At 35.9% G+C, this 21,769-nt stretch overlaps 1 protein-coding gene across 1 annotated transcript in view; it reads left to right on the forward strand.

Annotated features, from left to right (window-relative positions):
* Positions 1-9,280: 9,280 nt before the first annotated feature.
* The window catches only part of LOC133338768 (acetylcholinesterase), an 84,364-nt gene continuing 71,875 nt past the window's right edge, over positions 9,281-21,769 (forward strand). Inside the window, exon 1 of the mRNA XM_061546873.1 lies at positions 9,281-9,759. Within this exon, the coding sequence (XP_061402857.1) occupies positions 9,320-9,759 (440 nt within the window). The 5' untranslated portion in view covers positions 9,281-9,319. The remainder of the gene's footprint in view (positions 9,760-21,769) is intronic.

Below are 21,769 nucleotides of genomic sequence, written 5' to 3' on the forward strand. Positions count from 1 at the left end.
GTATCCTAAGGATTTGCAAGGCAAGCGAAACGAAACGATCAGGATGATGGAAGTAGTGGTGTTAAATACTAAGAAAATAAATCACATATCCTTATTGCTTCTATGGATTACTGCAGTACACTTTGTGGCAACGTTTTCGTTTTCTTGGCTCTCCCTTCGCTCGCTCCTCTTCGTCATTGAAAAAACCAGCAGTTTTATATAACTTTGGAAAGTATATACATATGTATGTGTGTATGTGCAACAACTACTGCATAACGTTTATTTCTTGTTCTTTTGGAAAGGAATTTGAAGAGGCACGTCGATGATGATGATGATTTGCTTCGATGGTTCGTTGGCGTGATGCAGTTGAAGATTATAATGGTGCTGATGGTTGTTTGCTGCTGTTGTTCGATTTGCATGACGGAAGTCCATTAGTTGACACTTTCGTGCATAATGATTTTGTTGCTGCTGCTGCCACGTGCATACAAATCCTGTGCAGTGCCAAGCCGGTCATAGCCATCGAAGGAAAAATGTCCTTTGTTTCCAAATGCAAAAAATACTTTCCATTTTGAGAGAGATTGCAGCAGCTGATTGCCTGCTGTTCTTTGTCGTTCAAGTACAACTACAAATAAGTCAAAACCTAAAGTAATGACCTTAAATGAAGTGAATTTTCTTAGTTGCCAGTTTACAGTTTTCTTCGGGTTTGTTTATTCAGCCAAGAATGATGATGACATGGCCACGGGGTGCAGTCAGAGCGGAGTTTTTAACATGAATGTAATGGAAATAATCTTAATTTGTCGTCAGCGTTGTTTCTGTTTCTGTTGTTGTTGCTGTGGTTTTAGTTTTTGCTCTAATGGAATTTGTGTTCACAATTAAACGTGAATTAAATTGTTTTCTCTATTGCCGTTGTGTTGCAGGCGCAGGGCGAACCCCTTTCAGCTTTATTAAATGCAGATTAATTTCAGGGTTGTTTAATTAACCCACTGTATAATGGGTTTGGTTGTTTTTTGAATTGTTTGTATAAACTGAGTGACAAGAACCTGAGGGAGTTATGCAGTAAAGCTAATTTGTGGGGCACATATATTTCATATTTGTCTAGAACTAATGGCAAATTTGTATTTTTCAAAAATTCTGTGGAAATAAATTAATTAAATACCACAAAACTTTAAATTTAGACAGGATATCTATAACAAGTTGGATCTATGAAACTACCAAGGAAGCATATGAGTTAATTTTACAGGATTCGGAATCGGAGTAGAAACTTTACTATGACTTTAGACAACAAGTGTACTTACTTTTTTAAGGAATATTTTTTCAAGGGCTAAAAGAGGCGTGGATTTTTTAAAGAATATTTTTTCAAGGGCTGTAAGAGGCGTGGATTTTTTAAAGAATATTTTTTCAAGGGCTATAAGAGGCGTGGATTTTTTAAAGAATATTTTTTTTCATGGGCTTTAAGAGGCGTGGATTTTTTAAAGAATATTTTTTTTTCATGGGCTTTAAGAGGCGTGGATTTTTTAAAGAATTTTTTTTTTCATGGGCTTTAAGAGGCGTGGATTTTTATAGAATGCAAAAAGATATGTAGTAAGGAGATCTCAATAGGGGTTGGCCGATGGGTCACATCTTTGGACTCAATAAAGGATTTGTAAAAATATTACCATGTGTAATGCCTAAATCAAATCGGACACTTTTTTGCTTTTTTCCAAATTTTGACATTTCGTCGAGGAAGTCCCTGATGGTGTGGACCGATGGGTTCCATCTCTGGACTAGATTTATCTATTTTGCGATGTGGATGAAATTGCGTCATATGATGAGACTAACAAGTTTTTCAAATGGACCCTTTGTGGGACAGGGACCAATGGAATGAACTGATAAGCCCCATTCTAAACACTACGTTGGTTTTCTTAAAATATTAGATTGTGAACGTTTTTTTTTTTTAAATCGGATAGGTATTAATTTTCATGAAAATTTTTAACAGTTTGTAATGGAATTACCAGGAGGAGTGAAAAAATATTTCCGATTTTCGAACTTGATTTATATTAGAAAGAAATAGTATGATGCACAAATTATGAATGAAATCGATTATGAGAGTTGTCGAACACACCAGCCTGACAGATTCGCAGACGGATGTATGGATATGTGTCAATCGACTCCAAAGTGTATGAAACGGATGTCTTCCCAAAGAAACATGAGTTCTAACCAATTTTAAACTCTTTGTTTCGAAAATACGACAAAAACCTTAAATATAAACATAATTTGTCGGAAGCGTTACATGGGAATTGGAGCAAACCTTTTACATGGTGACATTTTTTTTAAAAATTTTATTGAATGAGAGCAAAATATCAAATTTTTGAATAAGTTTTGATTTGTTCGAATTGGTCAGCTTTGGCACGAATTACGGCCAATGAAACCGTCACACGCTGCCCGGATGTTGCTTTGCGGTATTATGGCCCCTTCCCGGCGAAGTGCTTGCTTAAGGTGATCGACATTTTGGTATTTTTTAGTGCCAACCTTGCTTTCCAAAATATTCCAGACACAATAGTCCAACGGATTGGTATCGGAAGATTTTCGTGGTCATTGTACGCTGAAAATGAAGCGAGGAACCTCATTTTGTAACCGTTCTTGGATGGCGCGTGCTGAGTCTCTTTGGAATATCCAAGGTCTGCGGGCAAAACGTTTGCATGGCCAAGGCTTTAATACAACCTCCAGAATATTTTTGCCATAACATTCGGCATTTATTCTGATGCCAAGGTCCATTAATACGAGCGGCGAGCGACCATCGGCTGCTATGGCGGCCCACACCATCACGATGGCTGGCGCTTGAGCTCTGGTGGCCAATCTAAAGTGCACATTTTCAATAGCCAAAAGGTGCACATTTTCAGAAGACAAACTACTGCAACGAATGTTTTCTCATCGGAGACTCTTTTGAGTCTATTTTTTTCTTTTCTTTCTTTCTGTAAGTTCTTGCACTTTTTGGAATTTCGTTGGCGCATTTTTCAATATTTTCCGAATGGAATATTGCGATATGTTCAGCTCACGAGCCATTTTTCAGACACTGCGACGCGGGTTTCGATCAAGTCGCCAAGTCAAGTAGTATAGAGTTTAGTTTAGAGAAATATGAAGCTCTGATAATTGCTTCAATTAGTTCTTTTGCATATATCTAATTATAACGGTAACCTATAAAATTCTCACCCATTTCGGAAGGTCATTGTGGAATTTTCCATCTTGTAAATTTCCTATCCGCAATTTTTGTACTTCGAGATGATAATATTTCTTCTGAATTCAGTTTTAGACATTTTCTCCAAATTTAAGGTCCCGATCAATTTTAAGAGTTTTGAGTTATGACCTCATGATGTAGAGTGTAAAAATGTAGGTCCTTCCTATCATAACGAAGTTTCCTTTTGTTTATGTTGAAGAATAGGTCTCTAGTTCATATTACGCTCTATTCGCAGCCCTGTACAACTATTTTCGATTTCTAACCTTTTTAAATTAAAAAAATAAAATAAAAACAATGTTATGTTTGGCCCGACCGAACTTCACATACCCTCCACCATGAAGATGATAATCAAAATATCTAAAATTGATGTGGGCTCTTAAGAGAAAACTCATGTCATGATAAGACCTTGAACCTTGAAATTCTCAAAATATCTAATAGTGCAGAAAGCATTAAATGGGACTATAATAAAACGGAGATCAATATTGATATTTTTGGTAGTTAGATTTGAGAATCCAAATGAAGTAGAACAAGTAAAAAAGTGTCAGTCGGTACTAGATATATACCCAGCCTATGATTTGCGGAAGTCTTCGGAATTAGACACAGATTTAATTATTAGCTTTATTTAAGAAATATGTTTTTATCAAAGAGGTTTCGGATGTAGTATTGAAAAAAATTTTTAAAATGTTGGCCATTTGTGAGGGTGGTACCGGAAGGAGAGGACTACTGGGTCCCATCTTTGGACTTAACCTAGACTTCGTAAAGATAATGGGTTGTGCAAATTTTGGTTCATATCGGACATTCCATTCGCCTGTGGGACAGGTACCAGAAGGAGTGGACCAATGGATCCCATCTTCAAACTTGATCTATTCTTGATAAAGATAATAGGTTGTGCAAACTTTGGTTCAAATCACATTTCATTCGCCTGATATTGGATTTACTAATATTGAAAATGTTGACCATTTGTGGGGCAGGTACCCGAAGGAGTGGACCAATAGGTTCTATCTTCAGACTCAATCTAGACTTCGTAAGGCTAATGGGTTGTGAGTTTGGTTCACATCGGACCTTCCATTCGCCTGATATTGGATTTACAACTATTGAAAAGTTTGACCATTTGTGAGTACTAAAAGCAGTTGATCAATGGATCCCAACTTCCTACTAGATCTAGGCGTGGTAAAGATAATAGGTCGTACAAAGTTACATTAACATTCCATTAGCTGTGCAATGTTTGGATGAAATCGATTATTCCCTTCGAGACTTATCGTGCGCACCATCAAGCCATACAGACGGACAACGTACGGACGGACGGACATATGTAAATCGACTCCAAATTGTCTGAAACGGATTTATTCCAAAGAAAATGGGGTCTAACACCAATATTTCGATGAGGTACTTTTTCACCGTATCAAAATGTATTTACCCTCATTAGCCATAAGGCTGAGGGTGTAAATACCAAATTACAGTCAATTCGGTGGAAAAACGTGTCCATAATCCCCAAAGTACCATTGTATGGGGATACCTTGAAACTTGTGTGAATATTTGGTACGGATACAGATATATGTTATTTAATGATAACCCTAAATAACATATTACAGCCAATTCAATTGGAAAAACTGTCCGAAATACTCAAAATACCGAGTGTTGGGGGTACCGTTATAGGGGGCTACCCTGAAACTTGGGTCAATATAAAACATTTCTTTTTGTGCGGAAATGTGCTATTCAATAAGAATCCAAAATACCACGTATAGTCCCGTTGGTTGGAAAACGTGGTCAAAATCGCCAAAATACCGAATATTTGGGGTTACACAATATCGTGGACCGATATATACCATTTGTAATACCAGACATCCTAGCAATGTTTGTGCAAAATTCCAGAGCTCTATCTTAAATGTAATTATTAAAGAATATTTTTCAAGGGCCAACTGAGGCGTGGATTTATTAAAGAATATTTTTCAAGGGCCAACTGAGGCGTGGATTTATTAAAGAATATTTTTCAAGGGCCAACTGAGGCGTGGATTTATTAAAGAATATTTTTCAAGGGCCAACTGAGGCGTGGATTTATTAAAGAATATTTTTCAAGGGCCAACTGAGGTGGATTTATTAAAGAATATTTTTCAAGGGCCAACTGAGGCGTGGATTTATTAAAGAATATTTTTCAAGGGCCAACTGAGGCGTGGATTTATTAAAGAATATTTTTCAAGGGCCAACTGAGGCGTGGATTTATTAAAGAATATTTTTCAAGGGCCAACTGAGGCGTGGATTTATTAAAGAATATTTTTCAAGGGCCAACTGAGGCGTGGATTTATTAAAGAATATTTTTCAAGGGCCAACTGAGGCGTGGATTTATTAAAGAATATTTTTCAAGGGCCAACTGAGGCGTGGATTTATTAAAGAATATTTTTCAAGGGCCAACTGAGGCGTGGATTTATTAAAGAATATTTTTCAAGGGCCAACTGAGGCGTGGATTTATTAAAGAATATTTTTCAAGGGCCAACTGAGGCGTGGATTTATTAAAGAATATTTTTCAAGGGCCAACTGAGGTGAATATTTTGGATTTATTTTTCAAGGGCCAACTGAAAGCGTGGATTTCAACTGAGGCCAACTGAGGATTTATTAAAGAATATTTTTCAAGGGCCAACTGAGGCGTGGATTTATTAAAGAATATTTTTCAAGGGCCAACTGAGGCGTGGATTTATTAAAGAATATTTTTCAAGGGCCAACTGAGGCGTGGATTTATTAAAGAATATTTTTCAAGGGCCAACTGAGGCGTGGATTTATTAAAGAATATTTTTCAAGGGCCAACTGAGGCGTGGATTTATTAAAGAATATTTTTCAAGGGCCAACTGAGGCGTGGATTTATTAAAGAATATTTTTCAAGGGCCAACTGAGGCGTGGATTTATTAAAGAATATTTTTCAAGGGCCAACTGAGGCGTGGATTTATTAAAGAATATTTTTCAAGGGCCAACTGAGGCGTGGATTTATTAAAGAATATTTTTCAAGGGCCAACTGAGGCGTGGATTTATTAAAGAATATTTTTCAAGGGCCAACTGAGGCGTGGATTTATTAAAGAATATTTTTCAAGGGCCAACTGAGGCGTGGATTTATTAAAGAATATTTTTCAAGGGCCAACTGAGGCGTGGATTTATTAAAGAATATTTTTCAAGGGCCAACTGAGGCGTGGATTTATTAAAGAATATTTTTCAAGGGCCAACTGAGGCGTGGATTTATTAAAGAATATTTTTCAAGGGCCAACTGAGGCGTGGATTTATTAAAGAATATTTTTCAAGGGCCAACTGAGGCGTGGATTTATTAAAGAATATTTTTCAAGGGCCAACTGAGGCGTGGATTTATTAAAGAATATTTTTCAAGGGCCAACTGAGGCGTGGATTTATTAAAGAATATTTTTCAAGGGCCAACTGAGGCGTGGATTTATTAAAGAATATTTTTCAAGGGCCAACTGAGGCGTGGATTTATTAAAGAATATTTTTCAAGGGCCAACTGAGGCGTGGATTTATTAAAGAATATTTTTCAAGGGCCAACTGAGGCAGAGGCGTGGATTTATTAAAGAATATTTTTCAAGGGCCAACTGAGGCGTGGATTTATTAAAGAATATTTTTCAAGGGCCAACTGAGGCGTGGATTTATTAAAGAATATTTTTCAAGGGCCAACTGAGGCGTGGATTTATTAAAGAATATTTTTCAAGGGCCAACTGAGGCGTGGATTTATTAAAGAATATTTTTCAAGGGCCAACTGAGGCGTGGATTTATTAAAGAATATTTTTCAAGGGCCAACTGAGGCGTGGATTTATTAAAGAATATTTTTCAAGGGCCAACTGAGGCGTGGATTTATTAAAGAATATTTTTCAAGGGCCAACTGAGGCGTGGATTTATTAAAGAATATTTTTCAAGGGCCAACTGAGGCGTGGATTTATTAAAGAATATTTTTCAAGGGCCAACTGAGGCGTGGATTTATTAAAGAATATTTTTCAAGGGCCAACTGAGGCGTGGATTTATTAAAGAATATTTTTCAAGGGCCAACTGAGGCGTGGATTTATTAAAGAATATTTTTCAAGGGCCAACTGAGGCGTGGATTTATTATTTTTCAAGGGCCAACTGAGGCGTGGATTTATTAAAGAATATTTTTCAAGGGCCAACTGAGGCGTGGATTTATTAAAGAATATTTTTCAAGGGCCAACTGAGGCGTGGATTTATTAAAGAATATTTTTCAAGGGCCAACTGAGGCGTGGATTTATTAAAGAATATTTTTCAAGGGCCAACTGAGGCGTGGATTTATTAAAGAATATTTTTCAAGGGCCAACTGAGGCGTGGATTTATTAAAGAATATTTTTCAAGGGCCAACTGAGGCGTGGATTTATTAAAGAATATTTTTCAAGGGCCAACTGAGGCGTGGATTTATTAAAGAATATTTTTCAAGGGCCAACTGAGGCGTGGATTTATTAAAGAATATTTTTCAAGGGCCAACTGAGGCGTGGATTTATTAAAGAATATTTTTCAAGGGCCAACTGAGGCGTGGATTTATTAAAGAATATTTTTCAAGGGCCAACTGAGGCGTGGATTTATTAAAGAATATTTTTTCAAGGGCCAACTGAGGCGTGGATTTATTAAAGAATATTTTTCAAGGGCCAACTGAGGCGTGGATTTATTAAAGAATATTTTTCAAGGGCCAACTGAGGCGTGGATTTATTAAAGAATATTTTTCAAGGGCCAACTGAGGCGTGGATTTATTAACAACAACCAATTGACCCCTGTGTTTCTTTCTGTGTCAGAGTGCACTTAATGGACCATTAAAACAGGAGCATTAGTACGAAAAGTTTATACTTTATAACACTCTCACTTATTTATTATGATTTGTTTTTCAAAGCTTTGCGAGTGTGGCTACTTACAAATACACAAAGTAGCTCACTTTCAACCTTCTTCCTAATGAAATAGCAAATTTATTATTTTTTTGCTTTAAAACTCATCCACTCACTCACACTCTTCCCCTCTCTCTCTCTCTTTTCGTTTTTTTGCAGATACCGGACAAGGACAACGTTAGCGGAATAAATAGAAAACAATTTCCCCACAACACTAAAGACTTCGAGGAGGCGGAGGAGTATAACATTTAAGTAAAGTGCGTTTAACGAGAAAGCGGATAAACACAAAGTACTTGGTTTTGAGAGGAGGAGGATATATTTAAACGTAAACATATTCTGAGAACCGTTTTTTTAAGAATTGTGGGCTAAACTGAAAAATAAAACAGCGAACATTACAAACCAATGCGGACGTGTATAAGTAGCAAATGTAGAACAGTTAATAAACAGTTTAAACAGACTACAGCAGTGACAGGGGGATTTGCAGCTTATAACTTCTCGGGCGCTAGGAAACGTTAGTAGCAGAAGCAACATCAATAAACTCATACCATTATCCTAAGCATGTAGTTTTGTTGTACAACATCAGCCAGCCTATCGTCGTTTGCAAAGTCTATTCTACGTGTGTGTCTGCATTAGAAAGCCAGAAAGCCAGCCCCAGAGTAGGCAGAAGAATAAACATAATAAAATAGCATTGTTTGTGGTCGCGTACTCACTCACCCACACACTTTGAGGTCACAAGCACTAACAGCAGCCACAACAATCAACAGCTGTTGGTTATGAGCCAAGGATAACGAGGATTTTTCAACGAACCCTCAGCATAGTCGTCGTCGACGTTGTCTTTGTTAACGTCAGCCCACTAGATCCCCCACAAATCTACCAGCAAGTCTCCATTTACGACTGGTTGTACCACAAGAACCAAGGCAAAACTTTTGATTTTAACCCGATCCACAACAGCAGCAGCAACAACAACAATAATAAACAAGTGTTTTTGTATAACCACTTACCGTTTGAACACTCAAAATCCAATTCAAGGCATATCGGAAAGTTTGTGTTAAGTGCAGTAAACATTTGGGCGTTTGAACCTTTGAATATCAATTGAAAAAAGAAATTCCGAATAATCAATGTAAAGCCTAAAGCTACCTAAAACCAAAACAAATTGTGCTCAAATCTTGTGAAAGAAGAAGAACAACAACAACAACTCAATTAATTGACATTTAAACGCGTTCGTTATCGCAGCAGTGGCGCGTTTAGTCTTATTATGGCTCGATCTGTAAGAACGCCAACAACATCGTCGTCGTCGTCGCGATCATTATCGTGCGCGTCACCGTCGTCTTTACACTCGTTATTATCATTATCGTTCACATCTTCCTTATCCCGCCCCTCTTCCCGCAGTTCACTAGCCACCGCCGCTCGTAACAATGCCGTTGTTTGTCGCGGTCTTTTTGCCACACTCGTTATACTGCTGCGCATGTCAGCGCTAACGTTAGCGATGACAGATCATCTAACGGTGCAGACGACCAGTGGGCCGGTACGCGGTCGTTCGGTTACAGTACAGGGCCGTGATGTACACGTCTTTACCGGTATACCGTATGCCAAGCCACCGGTTGATGAATTACGCTTTCGCAAACCTGTACCTGCAGAACCGTGGCACGGTGTCCTAGATGCAACACGACTGCCAGCAACATGTGTACAGGAGAGGTAAGTTTAGAAAGATGTGTACTATTCAGATTTATTATATAAGTAGTGTAAGTTAATATAAAAATCTAAAATTCACACTAAAATTGACCTACCATATATTTTATATATTAAATAATCTCAGGGGGTTATTTATATTAGAATATCTTCATTGCACACAAAATATTTTGGGAGTCCACAAAACTAAAAAGTCGGACGGGGCCGACTATATGATACCCTTCACCACTTTCGGTACCAATCTGAAATTTATGAAAAATTGAATGTCAATCATCGGGAAAAATATGTAAAATATCTGTATATAAATGGACGTATTTGAGTAACCGTGGCATCCATCTATGCTGCCACAGTGCCCTATCCAAAATTTATCTCGACACAAAATCGAATACAAAACTTGACATGTATCAATCTGGGCCTAATTCAGTACGCTGTGCAAAATTTTCTCTTAATCGAACAAACATCGATATATTTGGGAGCTATATCTAAATCTGAACAGATTTCAACAAAACTTCGCATACATAAATTTGGACCTAATTGAGTACGCTGTGCTAAATTTTGTGCCAATCGGCCTAAATTTGACTCTTTGGTGCTTCATTTACATTAAATCCGACGAAACTTATGGGAGCTATATCTAAATCTGAATCGATTTCAACAAAATTTCGCATACATCAATAAGTGCCTAATCGAATACTCTGTGCAAAATTTTGTCTCAATCGGACCAATATGGGCTGTATGGTGCTTCATTTACATAAATTATGACGAAACTATATATGACGACATCTGAACAGATTTCAACAAAACTTGGCATGCATCAATCTAGACCTAATTCAGTACTCTGTGCAAAATTTTGTCTCAATGGGACAAATATTGGAAGTTTGGCGCACCATTCAAATAAAATCGGACGAACCTATATATGGGAGCTATATCTAAATCTCAACCGATTTCGACAAAACTTTCAATACATAAATTTTGACCTAATTCACTACGCTGCTCAATTTTTTTTTTTCTCAATCGGCCTACATTTACTCTTTGGTGCTCCATTTACATTAAATCAACAAAACTTCGAATGCATAAATTTTGACCTAATTCACTACGCTGCGTAAATTTTTTTCTCAATCTGCCTACATTTACTCTTTGGGGCTCCATTTAAATAAAATCTTGGTGCTCCATTTATATAAAATGGGACGAAAATATATATTGGAGCTATATCTAAACCTGAACCGATTCCAACAAAACTTCGCATACATCAATCTGGGCCTAAATCAATACTCTGTGCAAAATTTCGTCTCAATCGGACAAATATTGGAGCTCCATTTACATAAAATCGGACGAAACTATATATGGGAGCTATATCTAAATCTAAACCGATTTTCTCCAATTTCAATAGGGTTCGTCTTAGGGCAAAATAAGTGACATGTGCCAAATTGCATCCAAATCGGATCATAAATGCGGCCTGTGCTTTGTTCACAAAAATACATGGACAAACAGACTGATGGACGGCATGCGTAAATCGATTTAGAAAGTGATTCTATGCATATTCTCAAAATAAACCATGGGTCTATCTCGATACCCTGTACCACAGTGTTGTGAAGGGTATAAGAATGAAAACGCATAGCGAATGACATACAGAAAGTTTTAAGTCTTTGTGGAATAACAAACTGCATGACCAACAACTATTCAGTTCACGAACTTCTGCTGATTTGAGCATTCGCGAATGTTCGTTTCCATTCGTGAGCGAATGTCGGAAAGAATTTCAATCACCAAACCAACGATCGTTATTGTGTGCTCTCATTCGTTTCTTATATGTGTGTGCGAACATTCGTTTGGCGAATGCTCGTTTGGAATTTATCGCAATAAATTCGGTAAAAAACTCAAACGAAAAGAGCGTATTTTGAATCATTCGCGAACGATTTTTTGCGCATGCTGCTTACTAGCATACACATGTCCGTCTGTTGAGCTCTGAAATTTTGTACAGACAGTACTCCCAGTATGTTTTGTATTGCCGATTGCATATATCGATCCACGTTTTGGTGTAGTCCCCACATAACGGTACTCCCCAATACTCGGTACTTTAAAAATTTTGGACAGATTTTCCAACCGAATTGGCGGAAACTCATTATTTTGGGTTCTCATAGTATAGCACATCTCCGTACCAAAAATTCCTTTTATAAGTAATTTAGAAAAGCCTCTGTAGAATAAAACCCTCAAAAACCTCTTAAGGAAGAACGGATAGAGCTTAAAACCTAAAATTTGGAATTAATATTACTGCAGAGGATTGAGTTGTATAGACAGCTTTGGAAGTTTGTATTTACTTGTACGAAAAGTACTAAACGGCACTAGATTTGGTAGAATTCAGATTTGGGTGAAAGGAGAGGGCTGGAAACCTAAAATTTGAAATAATGGTAGCTGTTGGAATGTAGAATTGAGATATGGAAGTATAGTACAGATAGAAATAGAAGACTTAAATTTGAAATTAAAATTACAATATTAAGGTAGTATTGGAATTTCGTACTTATGGATACGAAAAACACTAAATGGTACTTAATATGGCAGAACTTGCTTTGTGTGAACGGGAATCCTAAAATTTGGATTTAAAATTACAGTTGGAGTTTAGGATTGTGACATGGATGTAGTTTTGAAAATTCATAATTCTGTGTACTAAATGGGGTACTAATATATGTACAAATGGTTTGGTACAATTTAGATTTGAGTGAACGGATTGAAATGGAATACTAGTACGAGTATTGAGTTTGTGTTGGAAATGCTTTTAAGTACGAATATTACTAAATGGTACTAAATATGGCAGAATTTGGATTTTTGTGAGCTGAAATCCTTAAATGTTGACATAAAATTCTTATTGAGACAGTTTTGGAAATTCGGACTTATGGGTACGAAATGAACTAAATTTTTTGCAATTTGAACTTTGGTGCAGTTTGAGTGAACAGATAGAGTTGGAATCCTGAAATTTGAAATGTAAGTGGAATTAAGTGTAGAATTGAGCTATGGATACAGCTTTGGAAGATCGAATTTATGTGTACGAATAGTACAAAATTCACCAAATTTGTAACAATTTGGATTTTGGTAACAGGGAGAGCTGGAAACCTAAAATTTGGAATGTGGGTCAACACAATAAAAGTCTTTTAATATTTAACACTATAAAGACAACAATGAAAATTGTTATCATTATAATATCAATATGAATAAGACCAATCTATGTAGTTTGGTTTTTATATTCTCTTGTTTTTTATTCCAAATTAAGGGAATATCACATTAAGAAACGATATAAATATCGAATCATCAAGCAGAAGAGAGGTTTCAGTGGATCCCAGTATGGCAGCTGGTCTACCACTTACAACACCTTGCCCGTAAATAAAGTCGTTACAATTGATTCTAGGCATTGTCTTAAATAATGTTTATATAAGTAACTAGCGCGGCATGCAGGTGATAGTATCCTCATACAATTGCTATATTAAAAATAGCATTGACATCACATCCATTGTCGTTTATCAGTAATAAACTTTAAATGGTTTAAGAGCCATACAATGCAATTATCCCATATTTATCATTGTAGTCCAGCTCGGATATGACCTTAGAGGCGTTCAGGCATAATCCAACGGACGTAGCGTCATACCACTGTTCGCTCGAACAAGTATTGTGCCATAGGTCCGTATCTGCGGTTCCACTCGTACTAGGCAGGAATGCTGTCGAAACAACAAATTGTCATTATTAGGTTAAAACCTGTCTCACGACGGTCTAAATCCAGCTCATGTTCCCTTGCATGAGTGAACAATCTAACGCTTGTTGAATTTTGCTTCACAATAATAGGAAGAGCCGACATCGAAGGATCAAAAAGCGACGTCGCTAATGAACACTTAGCCGCCACAAGCCAGTTATCTCTGCGGTAACTTTTCTGACACCTCTTGTTAAAAACTCCTTCTTAAACCACTTGTTAGTAGCAGACAATTTACAATGATATAATTCCCACAGAATGGTCGCAACCAAATAAAGTGATTAAAAATGTACTCGACAGGATGGAAAATTTAGAAATTAAGGTCTTGATTACTTGATTTTAGGTATATTATTCACCAGCCTATATTATAGGTATATTAGGTATATTATTCACCATATTCCAAGGTCATAATATGGAATAACTTCACCAGTATAGCATTTAAATTGAAGAGAATAATACTCTCCTTTTCTCCCCTATTTTTTGAAGTACTTCATGGCTTTCCATGGGGGAGAATGCCAAATAATAATTTTCAAAATGTGCATTTAGCATTGCAAATTATTGCCTAGCGTAGATTCCACTACACCTGAAGCGAAGGAGATGTCACTATTAGGAATTATGTTCTTGGTTGTTGATGATGATGTTGTTGTCTACATTGTTGGTGTTGTTGTTATATATTTTTTTTCTTCTCCATCTTCTTCGTGTTCTACTCAGTTTGTGATGCTCCTGGGCCGTAGTACTTAGCGATGGCGCAGTATATAAACGTTTTGTGTGTCATAGTTTAGCAGCTCATAAATATTTAATATTTTGTAGTTTAGTTTAACCTAGTTTTTTTTAGCCCCTCTTCTTTCGTGAAAAACACAACAACATGGTGTCCCCTATGGCAATACATATACCCAATTCAGTTTGGTTTTTTTTTTTTTGTTAACCGTTCACAGTGCCCCTCAAAAAAGTTTATGTGCTGTTAATATCCTTCTCGTTGCTGGCGTTTCACATAAACTCGTGTTCGTTTCCATTTCGCTGTTGTTTATATATTTACCAGGCAAGAGGTGTATTGAGAGCATTTGTTTTTTTCGTTTTTCTTGTTTTAGTATTGTTTGTTTATAAACATCCTCGTGGCCGTTGTTGTTTTTGGCATCAATTTGACTTTTATTGTGACGTCAATGAAATGACGTCATACTGCATTCGTTCGTCGATTCGCCGAAGAATTCCCATTGTCTACAACTCGTAGTTATTCGTAGTTTTTGTCGGTTCATCTGAAATCGGCATTTTGCCAAATTGATTTAAGTTCATAACTGGGTTACGTAAAGAGAGATTGTTGGCCTTATGAATCGCCATTTGCTGTTTGCCTTTCATTCAACAAATATCATTCGAATTCGTTATGGCAAATTGTGGTCGATTCTGGCCAACATTCAAATGTGAGAAACGTTTGTTCTTCATTCGTTCACAAGCGATTGCAATTGTTTGGGAAGACCCTGAGGCTTGGGCCATGTTGCGGGTTGATGGTGTGGCTATGTGATTCAGTTGATGCAAATACCAACTGGAAGATATTAGATTGTCACATTTCGTTGATTCTAATAATGACTTAAGGGGGGCTATCAACCATACTCACCAGTTTGATGGTATGCGGCTTAAATGAGTCCTCGGGAATTGTGGAAAAGGTATTTTTCAAATAAAGAGGACTTAATAGTGCTTTTGGAAATTTATGACGTGAATGGTAGAGAATAATAGGTAAGAATTACAAATTTTTATTATACCCTGTATCATAAAGTGAAGTGTATATTTAATTTGTCGTTCTGTTATATATTACGTATATATATTTTCGATCAGAGTAAAAATGTTATTGTCGATTTCGACATGTCCGTCTATAGGAATATTTAATATAGATCATTTGCATGGAGGGTATATAAATTTTGTCATTCCGTTTGTAACTCATCGCAATATTAATTTCCGACACTATAAAGTATATATATATATACATGAACAGGGTAAAATTCTAAAACGCTCTAGCCATGTTCGGCCGGTCTGTCCGTCCGGTACCCCAAATTTTCTGTATTTTGGGATTCTTGAAAGTGTTTTTCAACAGAATTCGCTGCATTTTGGTATTTTGTGGTCGTATATGGTAACAAATATCCCTACCAAAATTATTAATATTCGCCCCGTTTTAGTCCCCATATAAACCCCTTTTTATACCCTCCACCATAGTATGGAGGGTATATTAATTTTGTTCCGTTTGTAACACATCGACCCTATAAAGTATATTCTTGATCAGCGTGAAATTCTATGACGATATAGCCATGTCCGTCTGTCTGTCCATCTGTTGTTATTACTCTAGCGTCTAACGAATTGAGATATATCGCCAAAATTTTGCAGATCTTTTGATAGATAGATCTTTTGCCTGTAGGAAGGTCAAGTTCGAAAACTCTGTTGTAATCATTTCACCTGCGTAGGATAGCGAGATAACAAATTAGAACGTAAGGTTCGTTAATAAACTATAGCCGCATTTAGACCTAGCTCCTGTGTGGAGGTTCCAGAAGGAGCGGACCGATATTCCCCATCTTCGAATTTGAACTAAGTTTGGAAGAAATAATAAGATGGGCAAAGTTTGGATTTGGTCCAAGGAAACATGGGTTTTAGAACCAATAGTTCGATGAGGCACATTTTCACCGTGTTAAAGTGTATACACCCTCATTAGCCATAAGGCTGAGGATATAATTATCTATTAAAAATTTCTGATATTTGGATTATGGTTTACATAATCCGGTTTTGGAAATGTCAGTATAGGTCCACTTTTTGGTATGTTCTCTATATTATCATTTCTAGTACCTGTCAGTATAGCCATGATGGAGGGTATGAAAAGTTCGGCACGGCAGAAACTTAACGATTTTCCACTTGTTTATATTAAAAAAAAATATTATCTGACTTGTTTCGCGTCTTGAGTTTGGTTTTAAGACTCTGTTGTAATCATTTCACCTGCGAGGTGAAAAACTAGAACGTAGTGTTCGATAATGTGGGAGGTACCAAAAGGAGTGGACTGCTTTAAACCATTAAAAAAATAGATAAAATAAAAATAATATAATTTTTAATTTTCCCCAACCTAATATTATCGCAAGTTTCAGGATAGACCCCTATTTATATTTTGGACACGTTTTTTAATTAAATTGACTTCAAATATATATTAAGAGTTCACATTGGATCCCTAGTTTACTAAATTCCTACCAAACATGAATATCGATCCATGTGTTTGTATACCTCCCATATAAGGGACCCTAAGATATTTGAAGGATTCCAGATGTGTATGGTCCCAGACCAAGTTTCCAATCTGATTTTCAGTGGTTCGGTAATTTGTTTTCTCTTGGCAATAATTTATCATATCACAACCCTCATAAAAAATGTGATTTTGAGGAATTCTTAATGTCCACCTCATAATGAAGGGTAAGTTCGGCCTTAAGGATATTTTTACATGTTTTTAGAATACAAAGGATTTTTTTCTTGATGCATAGAAGGGATTTTATAATGTCGTCCAGAACTAATATCCACCAACATATGCGCCCGATTTCTTCAATATTATTCAACAATAATAGGAACATGCATATAATTTTCAATGTCGTCCATTTAAATTTGTAGTTATCTTTCTCCAGAAGGCTTCGAGGCGAAGCCCTTTGGTTCGCCTTCGAAACGAAGCACATCTTCGAAACGTAGCAGATTGTCCGCATACATATAAGAATTTAAATACCGCCAGGGTAAGATGTTTCTATTGATACAAGTAGGTCCATTTATGCGTATCTGTCTGTCTGCCCATGTTAAATTCTACACAAAATGTAGGTGGCATTTATTATCCGATTTGGACGAAAATTTGGCACAGCTCACTTATTTGGCCCAAGGACGAATCTCATTGAAATGGGGAAAAATCGGTTCAGATTTAGACATAGCTCCCATATATATATATTCGTCTGATTTAATGTAAATGGTGTACCAAAGACCCTATATATTTTTCGATTTGCTCGAACTTTGGCATAGCACTCCGAATTCAGTCCAGAATGATGTGTGCTAAGTTTAAGATATAGCTCCCATATATATTTTATGTTAATAGCTTACGAAAGCTCCTAAATTTCCTTCGATTTGCACCAAATTTGTCATAGTGTACTGAATTGAGTCTAGAGTGATGTGTGTTAAGTTTCGTGAAAATCGGCTTAGATTTAGATATAGCTCCCATATATATTTTCGTCTGATTTAATGTAAATGGTGTACCATAGACCCTATACATATTTCGATTTTTGTGTTTTAAGTTTCGTGCAAATCGGTTCAGATTTAGATGTAGCTTCCACATATATTTTCCTCCGATTTTATGTTATTGGTTCACCAAAGTACGTACATTTTTTCGATTTCCGCGAAGTTTGGCACAGTATATTGAATTAAGTCTAGAATGTTATGTGCTAAGTTTCGTGGAAATCGGTTCAAATTTATATACAGCTCCCATATATTTTTTCTCCCGATTTAATGTAAATCTATAAATCTTCAGAATGGCACGAAATTTAGCATAATGTACTGAATTTGTACTGCAGCATACCAAATATGCCACCGTTGTTGAATTAGGTTAAGATTTACAAACATACATAATTTTCCTAGGTTTTATACAATTGGTACACCAACGAATCCAAGTCTCGCCGATTGACATGGAATATTTCATAGAGTTCAGAATGGCATATCTATGGTGTTTTACGATAGATTCAAATATCTATGTAAATCACACATTTAATTTCTCCCGATTTCATTTCCAAAGTCCTCTAAAGATGATATGTTTATTCTATCTACCGGCCCGTACGACTTTTGAACTTCCTTCCTGGTTTTATTTTATATAGGGGAATGTCCTTCTATAAACGGCTGTAGTGAATTTTTTGCGGAAAAAGGTTAATTTTTATATCGAAAGATATAGAAGTGATTAGGTCCTGTTGTACATTGATATAAATAGAATACAGTGCATATGTGGGTTATATGAGTGGTAATTGAAAGTTGGAAGGCAGATTACAGAATCATATCCTTCTATAGGTTAATGACGATATATATACATATATAGATCATATAAGTAAAAGAAAAAATCTTCTACATATATATGTAGGTCCTGCTTTTAATCGAAGCAAGTTCTTCCATAGTAGTCCTGCTGTAAATAGATCGAACTTGTTACGGACAGTAAATAGCTCTCAGCGACGACATTTTATGCAATTTCACGCAAATGGTTATGTGATAGAATATTCTTGATAATATTGAACAATTTTTGAAAATGTTGGGATATACAGTGGCCAGAAGTAACAGGATATATTAAATTTTTCTTTACGTTTACAACACCTTAAAAATTTCGTCGTCAGAATAAAATTCCTTGAAGGCTGTATAACTGTTGAGATCACGAGAGATTAGATCGCCAAAAGTTGTTCACACATTGCTTCTTCTATTATGTTTTTTGGTATTTAATATATAACAGAAACTTATTAATATAGGACTAAGTTATGTCATAGCCCCACTATAAAGGGGGGTGAAGGTTTAAGTTTCATTTTCCAGCTAACTTTTCGTACAGAATGTTGGGTTACAAATATATTTTCTGAAAAGAATCAATGTATTTACATATGTTGACGTAGTCTAATCGCATTTTCGGTATTTGGCATTCTTCGGTTTCGTTTCCGAGGAATGAATTTTAATTTCTTTAAACTGAAGGAAACTCTAGGCAATCTCCAATTGTTTTCCGTGTTTGGCAAGTTTCGTGCACAACTATAGGTTGAATTGGTCAACTGAACTCCTTTAAATACTATCTTTGATGGTCCGTGATTATTTTCCTACAGCAGATCTCACTAAATCCACAAAGACTCATAATTTCGTATAGTATTTTGTTTTGTTACGTTGTATATGTGTGTCTAAAAGTCAAACTTAACCTTTGGCATTCATTTTTGAAATTGTACCTCTTGTTTTTTTAGACTCTTTCATACTTTAAAATTGACAGAAATAAATTATAGCTTGGGAACATTGCCAGTTGTAGGAAAAATGGGTTACTGTTGCATTAGTTTATTTTTTCTTATTTCTTAATAGCACTCTAAATACTTGAAAACTATTTGCAAAAGTTTCATAACAATAATATAGACGAAAGCAATTTAATTGAAAATTTCAATCAATTTTAATATCGATTAAACGTCTAAAAATTTCGTATGTAATGTTTTAAAGAATGTTACATATCTATTTTCAAGAGTTCATTAAAAAATTCTAAGTAATCAGCTATGAAACACAACATCCAAGAAAAATTCAGTTTTAATGCTGACAATAAATTAGATAGCAAAGAAATGAAAGGTCGACCATCATCCAATAAAATCGGAATTTGTGATTTTCAATGTCGTTTTAAAAGTCCGATTCATGGTATCAAAATGTCTAAACTTTAACCCATGCGTTTTGGGACCATTCAAATATTTGAAATGAGCGCATACTTAATTTCGAAACGTGGACGTATATTGAATAATGTATTTTTTTCTGCGAATCGTGAAAATGTGGCGGTAACCGATAATTTTGATTTTTAATACCAAACACCCCAGAAGTAATAGAAGTATTAAAATATAGTAAGATCCGCCGTAATTTTCACAAACAGGCGGACATTGCTAGACCTAAATAGAGTTTTAAACTGTTCAAGAAAATCGGCATATATTGCGAAGTTTTAAAATTCGAAATGATACATTTAATATAATAATTATAAAATTATGGTGGTCGGCGAATCCGACTGTTCTTCATAATGTAGAATTATTATTCTGAACACTGATCGGTAAAAGTAGAAAAGGGCAATGAAAACATACGTATATTGATTACAGGTATATGAGAACCCTTTCTAATATCGTATGTTTGGAGGTCAAGACAATAAGAAAGGAAATAGAATCACGAAATTTTTTATATCGAATGATATAGGGGAGAGCAGGTCCTGTTATGCATTGATATAAATAGAATACAGTACATATGTGGGTTATATGAGTGGAAATTCAAAGTTGGAAGACAGATTACAGAAGCATATGCTTCTATAGATTAATGGCGATAATTTTATAGGTGGAAGAAAGACCTTATATATATATATATATATGTATATAGTTATATTGAGAAATCTTATAGATATATTGGAAGGTCCTGCTTTTGTTCGAAGCAAATTCTGCCATTGTGGTCCTGCTAGCTCCATGAATGTACTGTATTGCAGGTAATGAGAGACTCATGGGCATTTAAAGTTCGAATATGGGTTATATTAGTCCATATAGTTTTTCAATCACCATATATCATTATTGCCCGATATATATGTTAGAAATTTTTTCTGAGCAGCGAAATTTTGTGAGTGATAGAATATTCCTTATAATACTGAATAATTTTTTGAATATTTTGGGAAATGCTATACAATTTTTTTTTTGATTTGAAATTAACCTGCAAACAAGGATATAAAGCTTTTGCTTCCTGAAAATAAGAGCTACCACAAAAAAACATGATATTTGGAAAACTCATCCTTCGGACCTCCGAGGGCTTTCCAAAAAATAATCAGAAATATAACAATATTTTTCCATACAGGGTGAGATAAAAAAACTGCAACAAAGTCAAACGCCATAATTTTAAAATTTGTTTTAATTTTATTGAATGAAAGTTAAAAATGTCGGAAATAGCATCAAATTTTAGAACAAGATTAGTGGCCTTCAAACGGCCACTGAAAACCTCACACGCTGCCTGAATATTGCCCTACGGTATTTTGACTCATTCCCGGCGAAGCGCTTGCTTGAGGTGATCGACACTTTCGTATTTTTTAGTGCCAACATTGCTTTCCAAAATACTCCAGACACAATAGTCCAACGGATTGGTATCCGGAGATTTTGGTGGCCATTGTGCGCTAGAAATGAAGCGAGGAACCTCATTTTGTAACCATTCGTGCTGAGTGCGATGGTGCTGTTGTAATATCCAAAGTCTGCGGCCAAAATGTTTGCGTGCCCAAGGTTTTAATACACCCTCCAGAATATTTTCGCGATAATATTCGGCGATCATCGGCTGTTATGGCGGTCCACATCATCCGAAGGTGCACATTTTCAGCTGACTTTTTTGGCAAATAAACATGATCATTTTGTTTCTTTGTTTACAAACTGCTGGACAACAAATGTTTTCTCATCGGAGAAAACTAAATTCGACAGTTTACCACTTTCGGACAAGCGAAGCTACTCTTTAGCTCTTTTGAGCTACTACTTTAGCTCTTACCCTTGCTTTGGAAGTTATTGCACTTTTTGGAAATTCAATGGC

Source organism: Musca vetustissima, unplaced genomic scaffold (genome assembly GCF_032173495.1).
Source record: "Musca vetustissima isolate MV318-11 ecotype Yass unplaced genomic scaffold, APGP_CSIRO_Mvet_v1 utg12500, whole genome shotgun sequence".
Lineage (NCBI taxonomy): Eukaryota > Metazoa > Arthropoda > Insecta > Diptera > Muscidae > Musca > Musca vetustissima.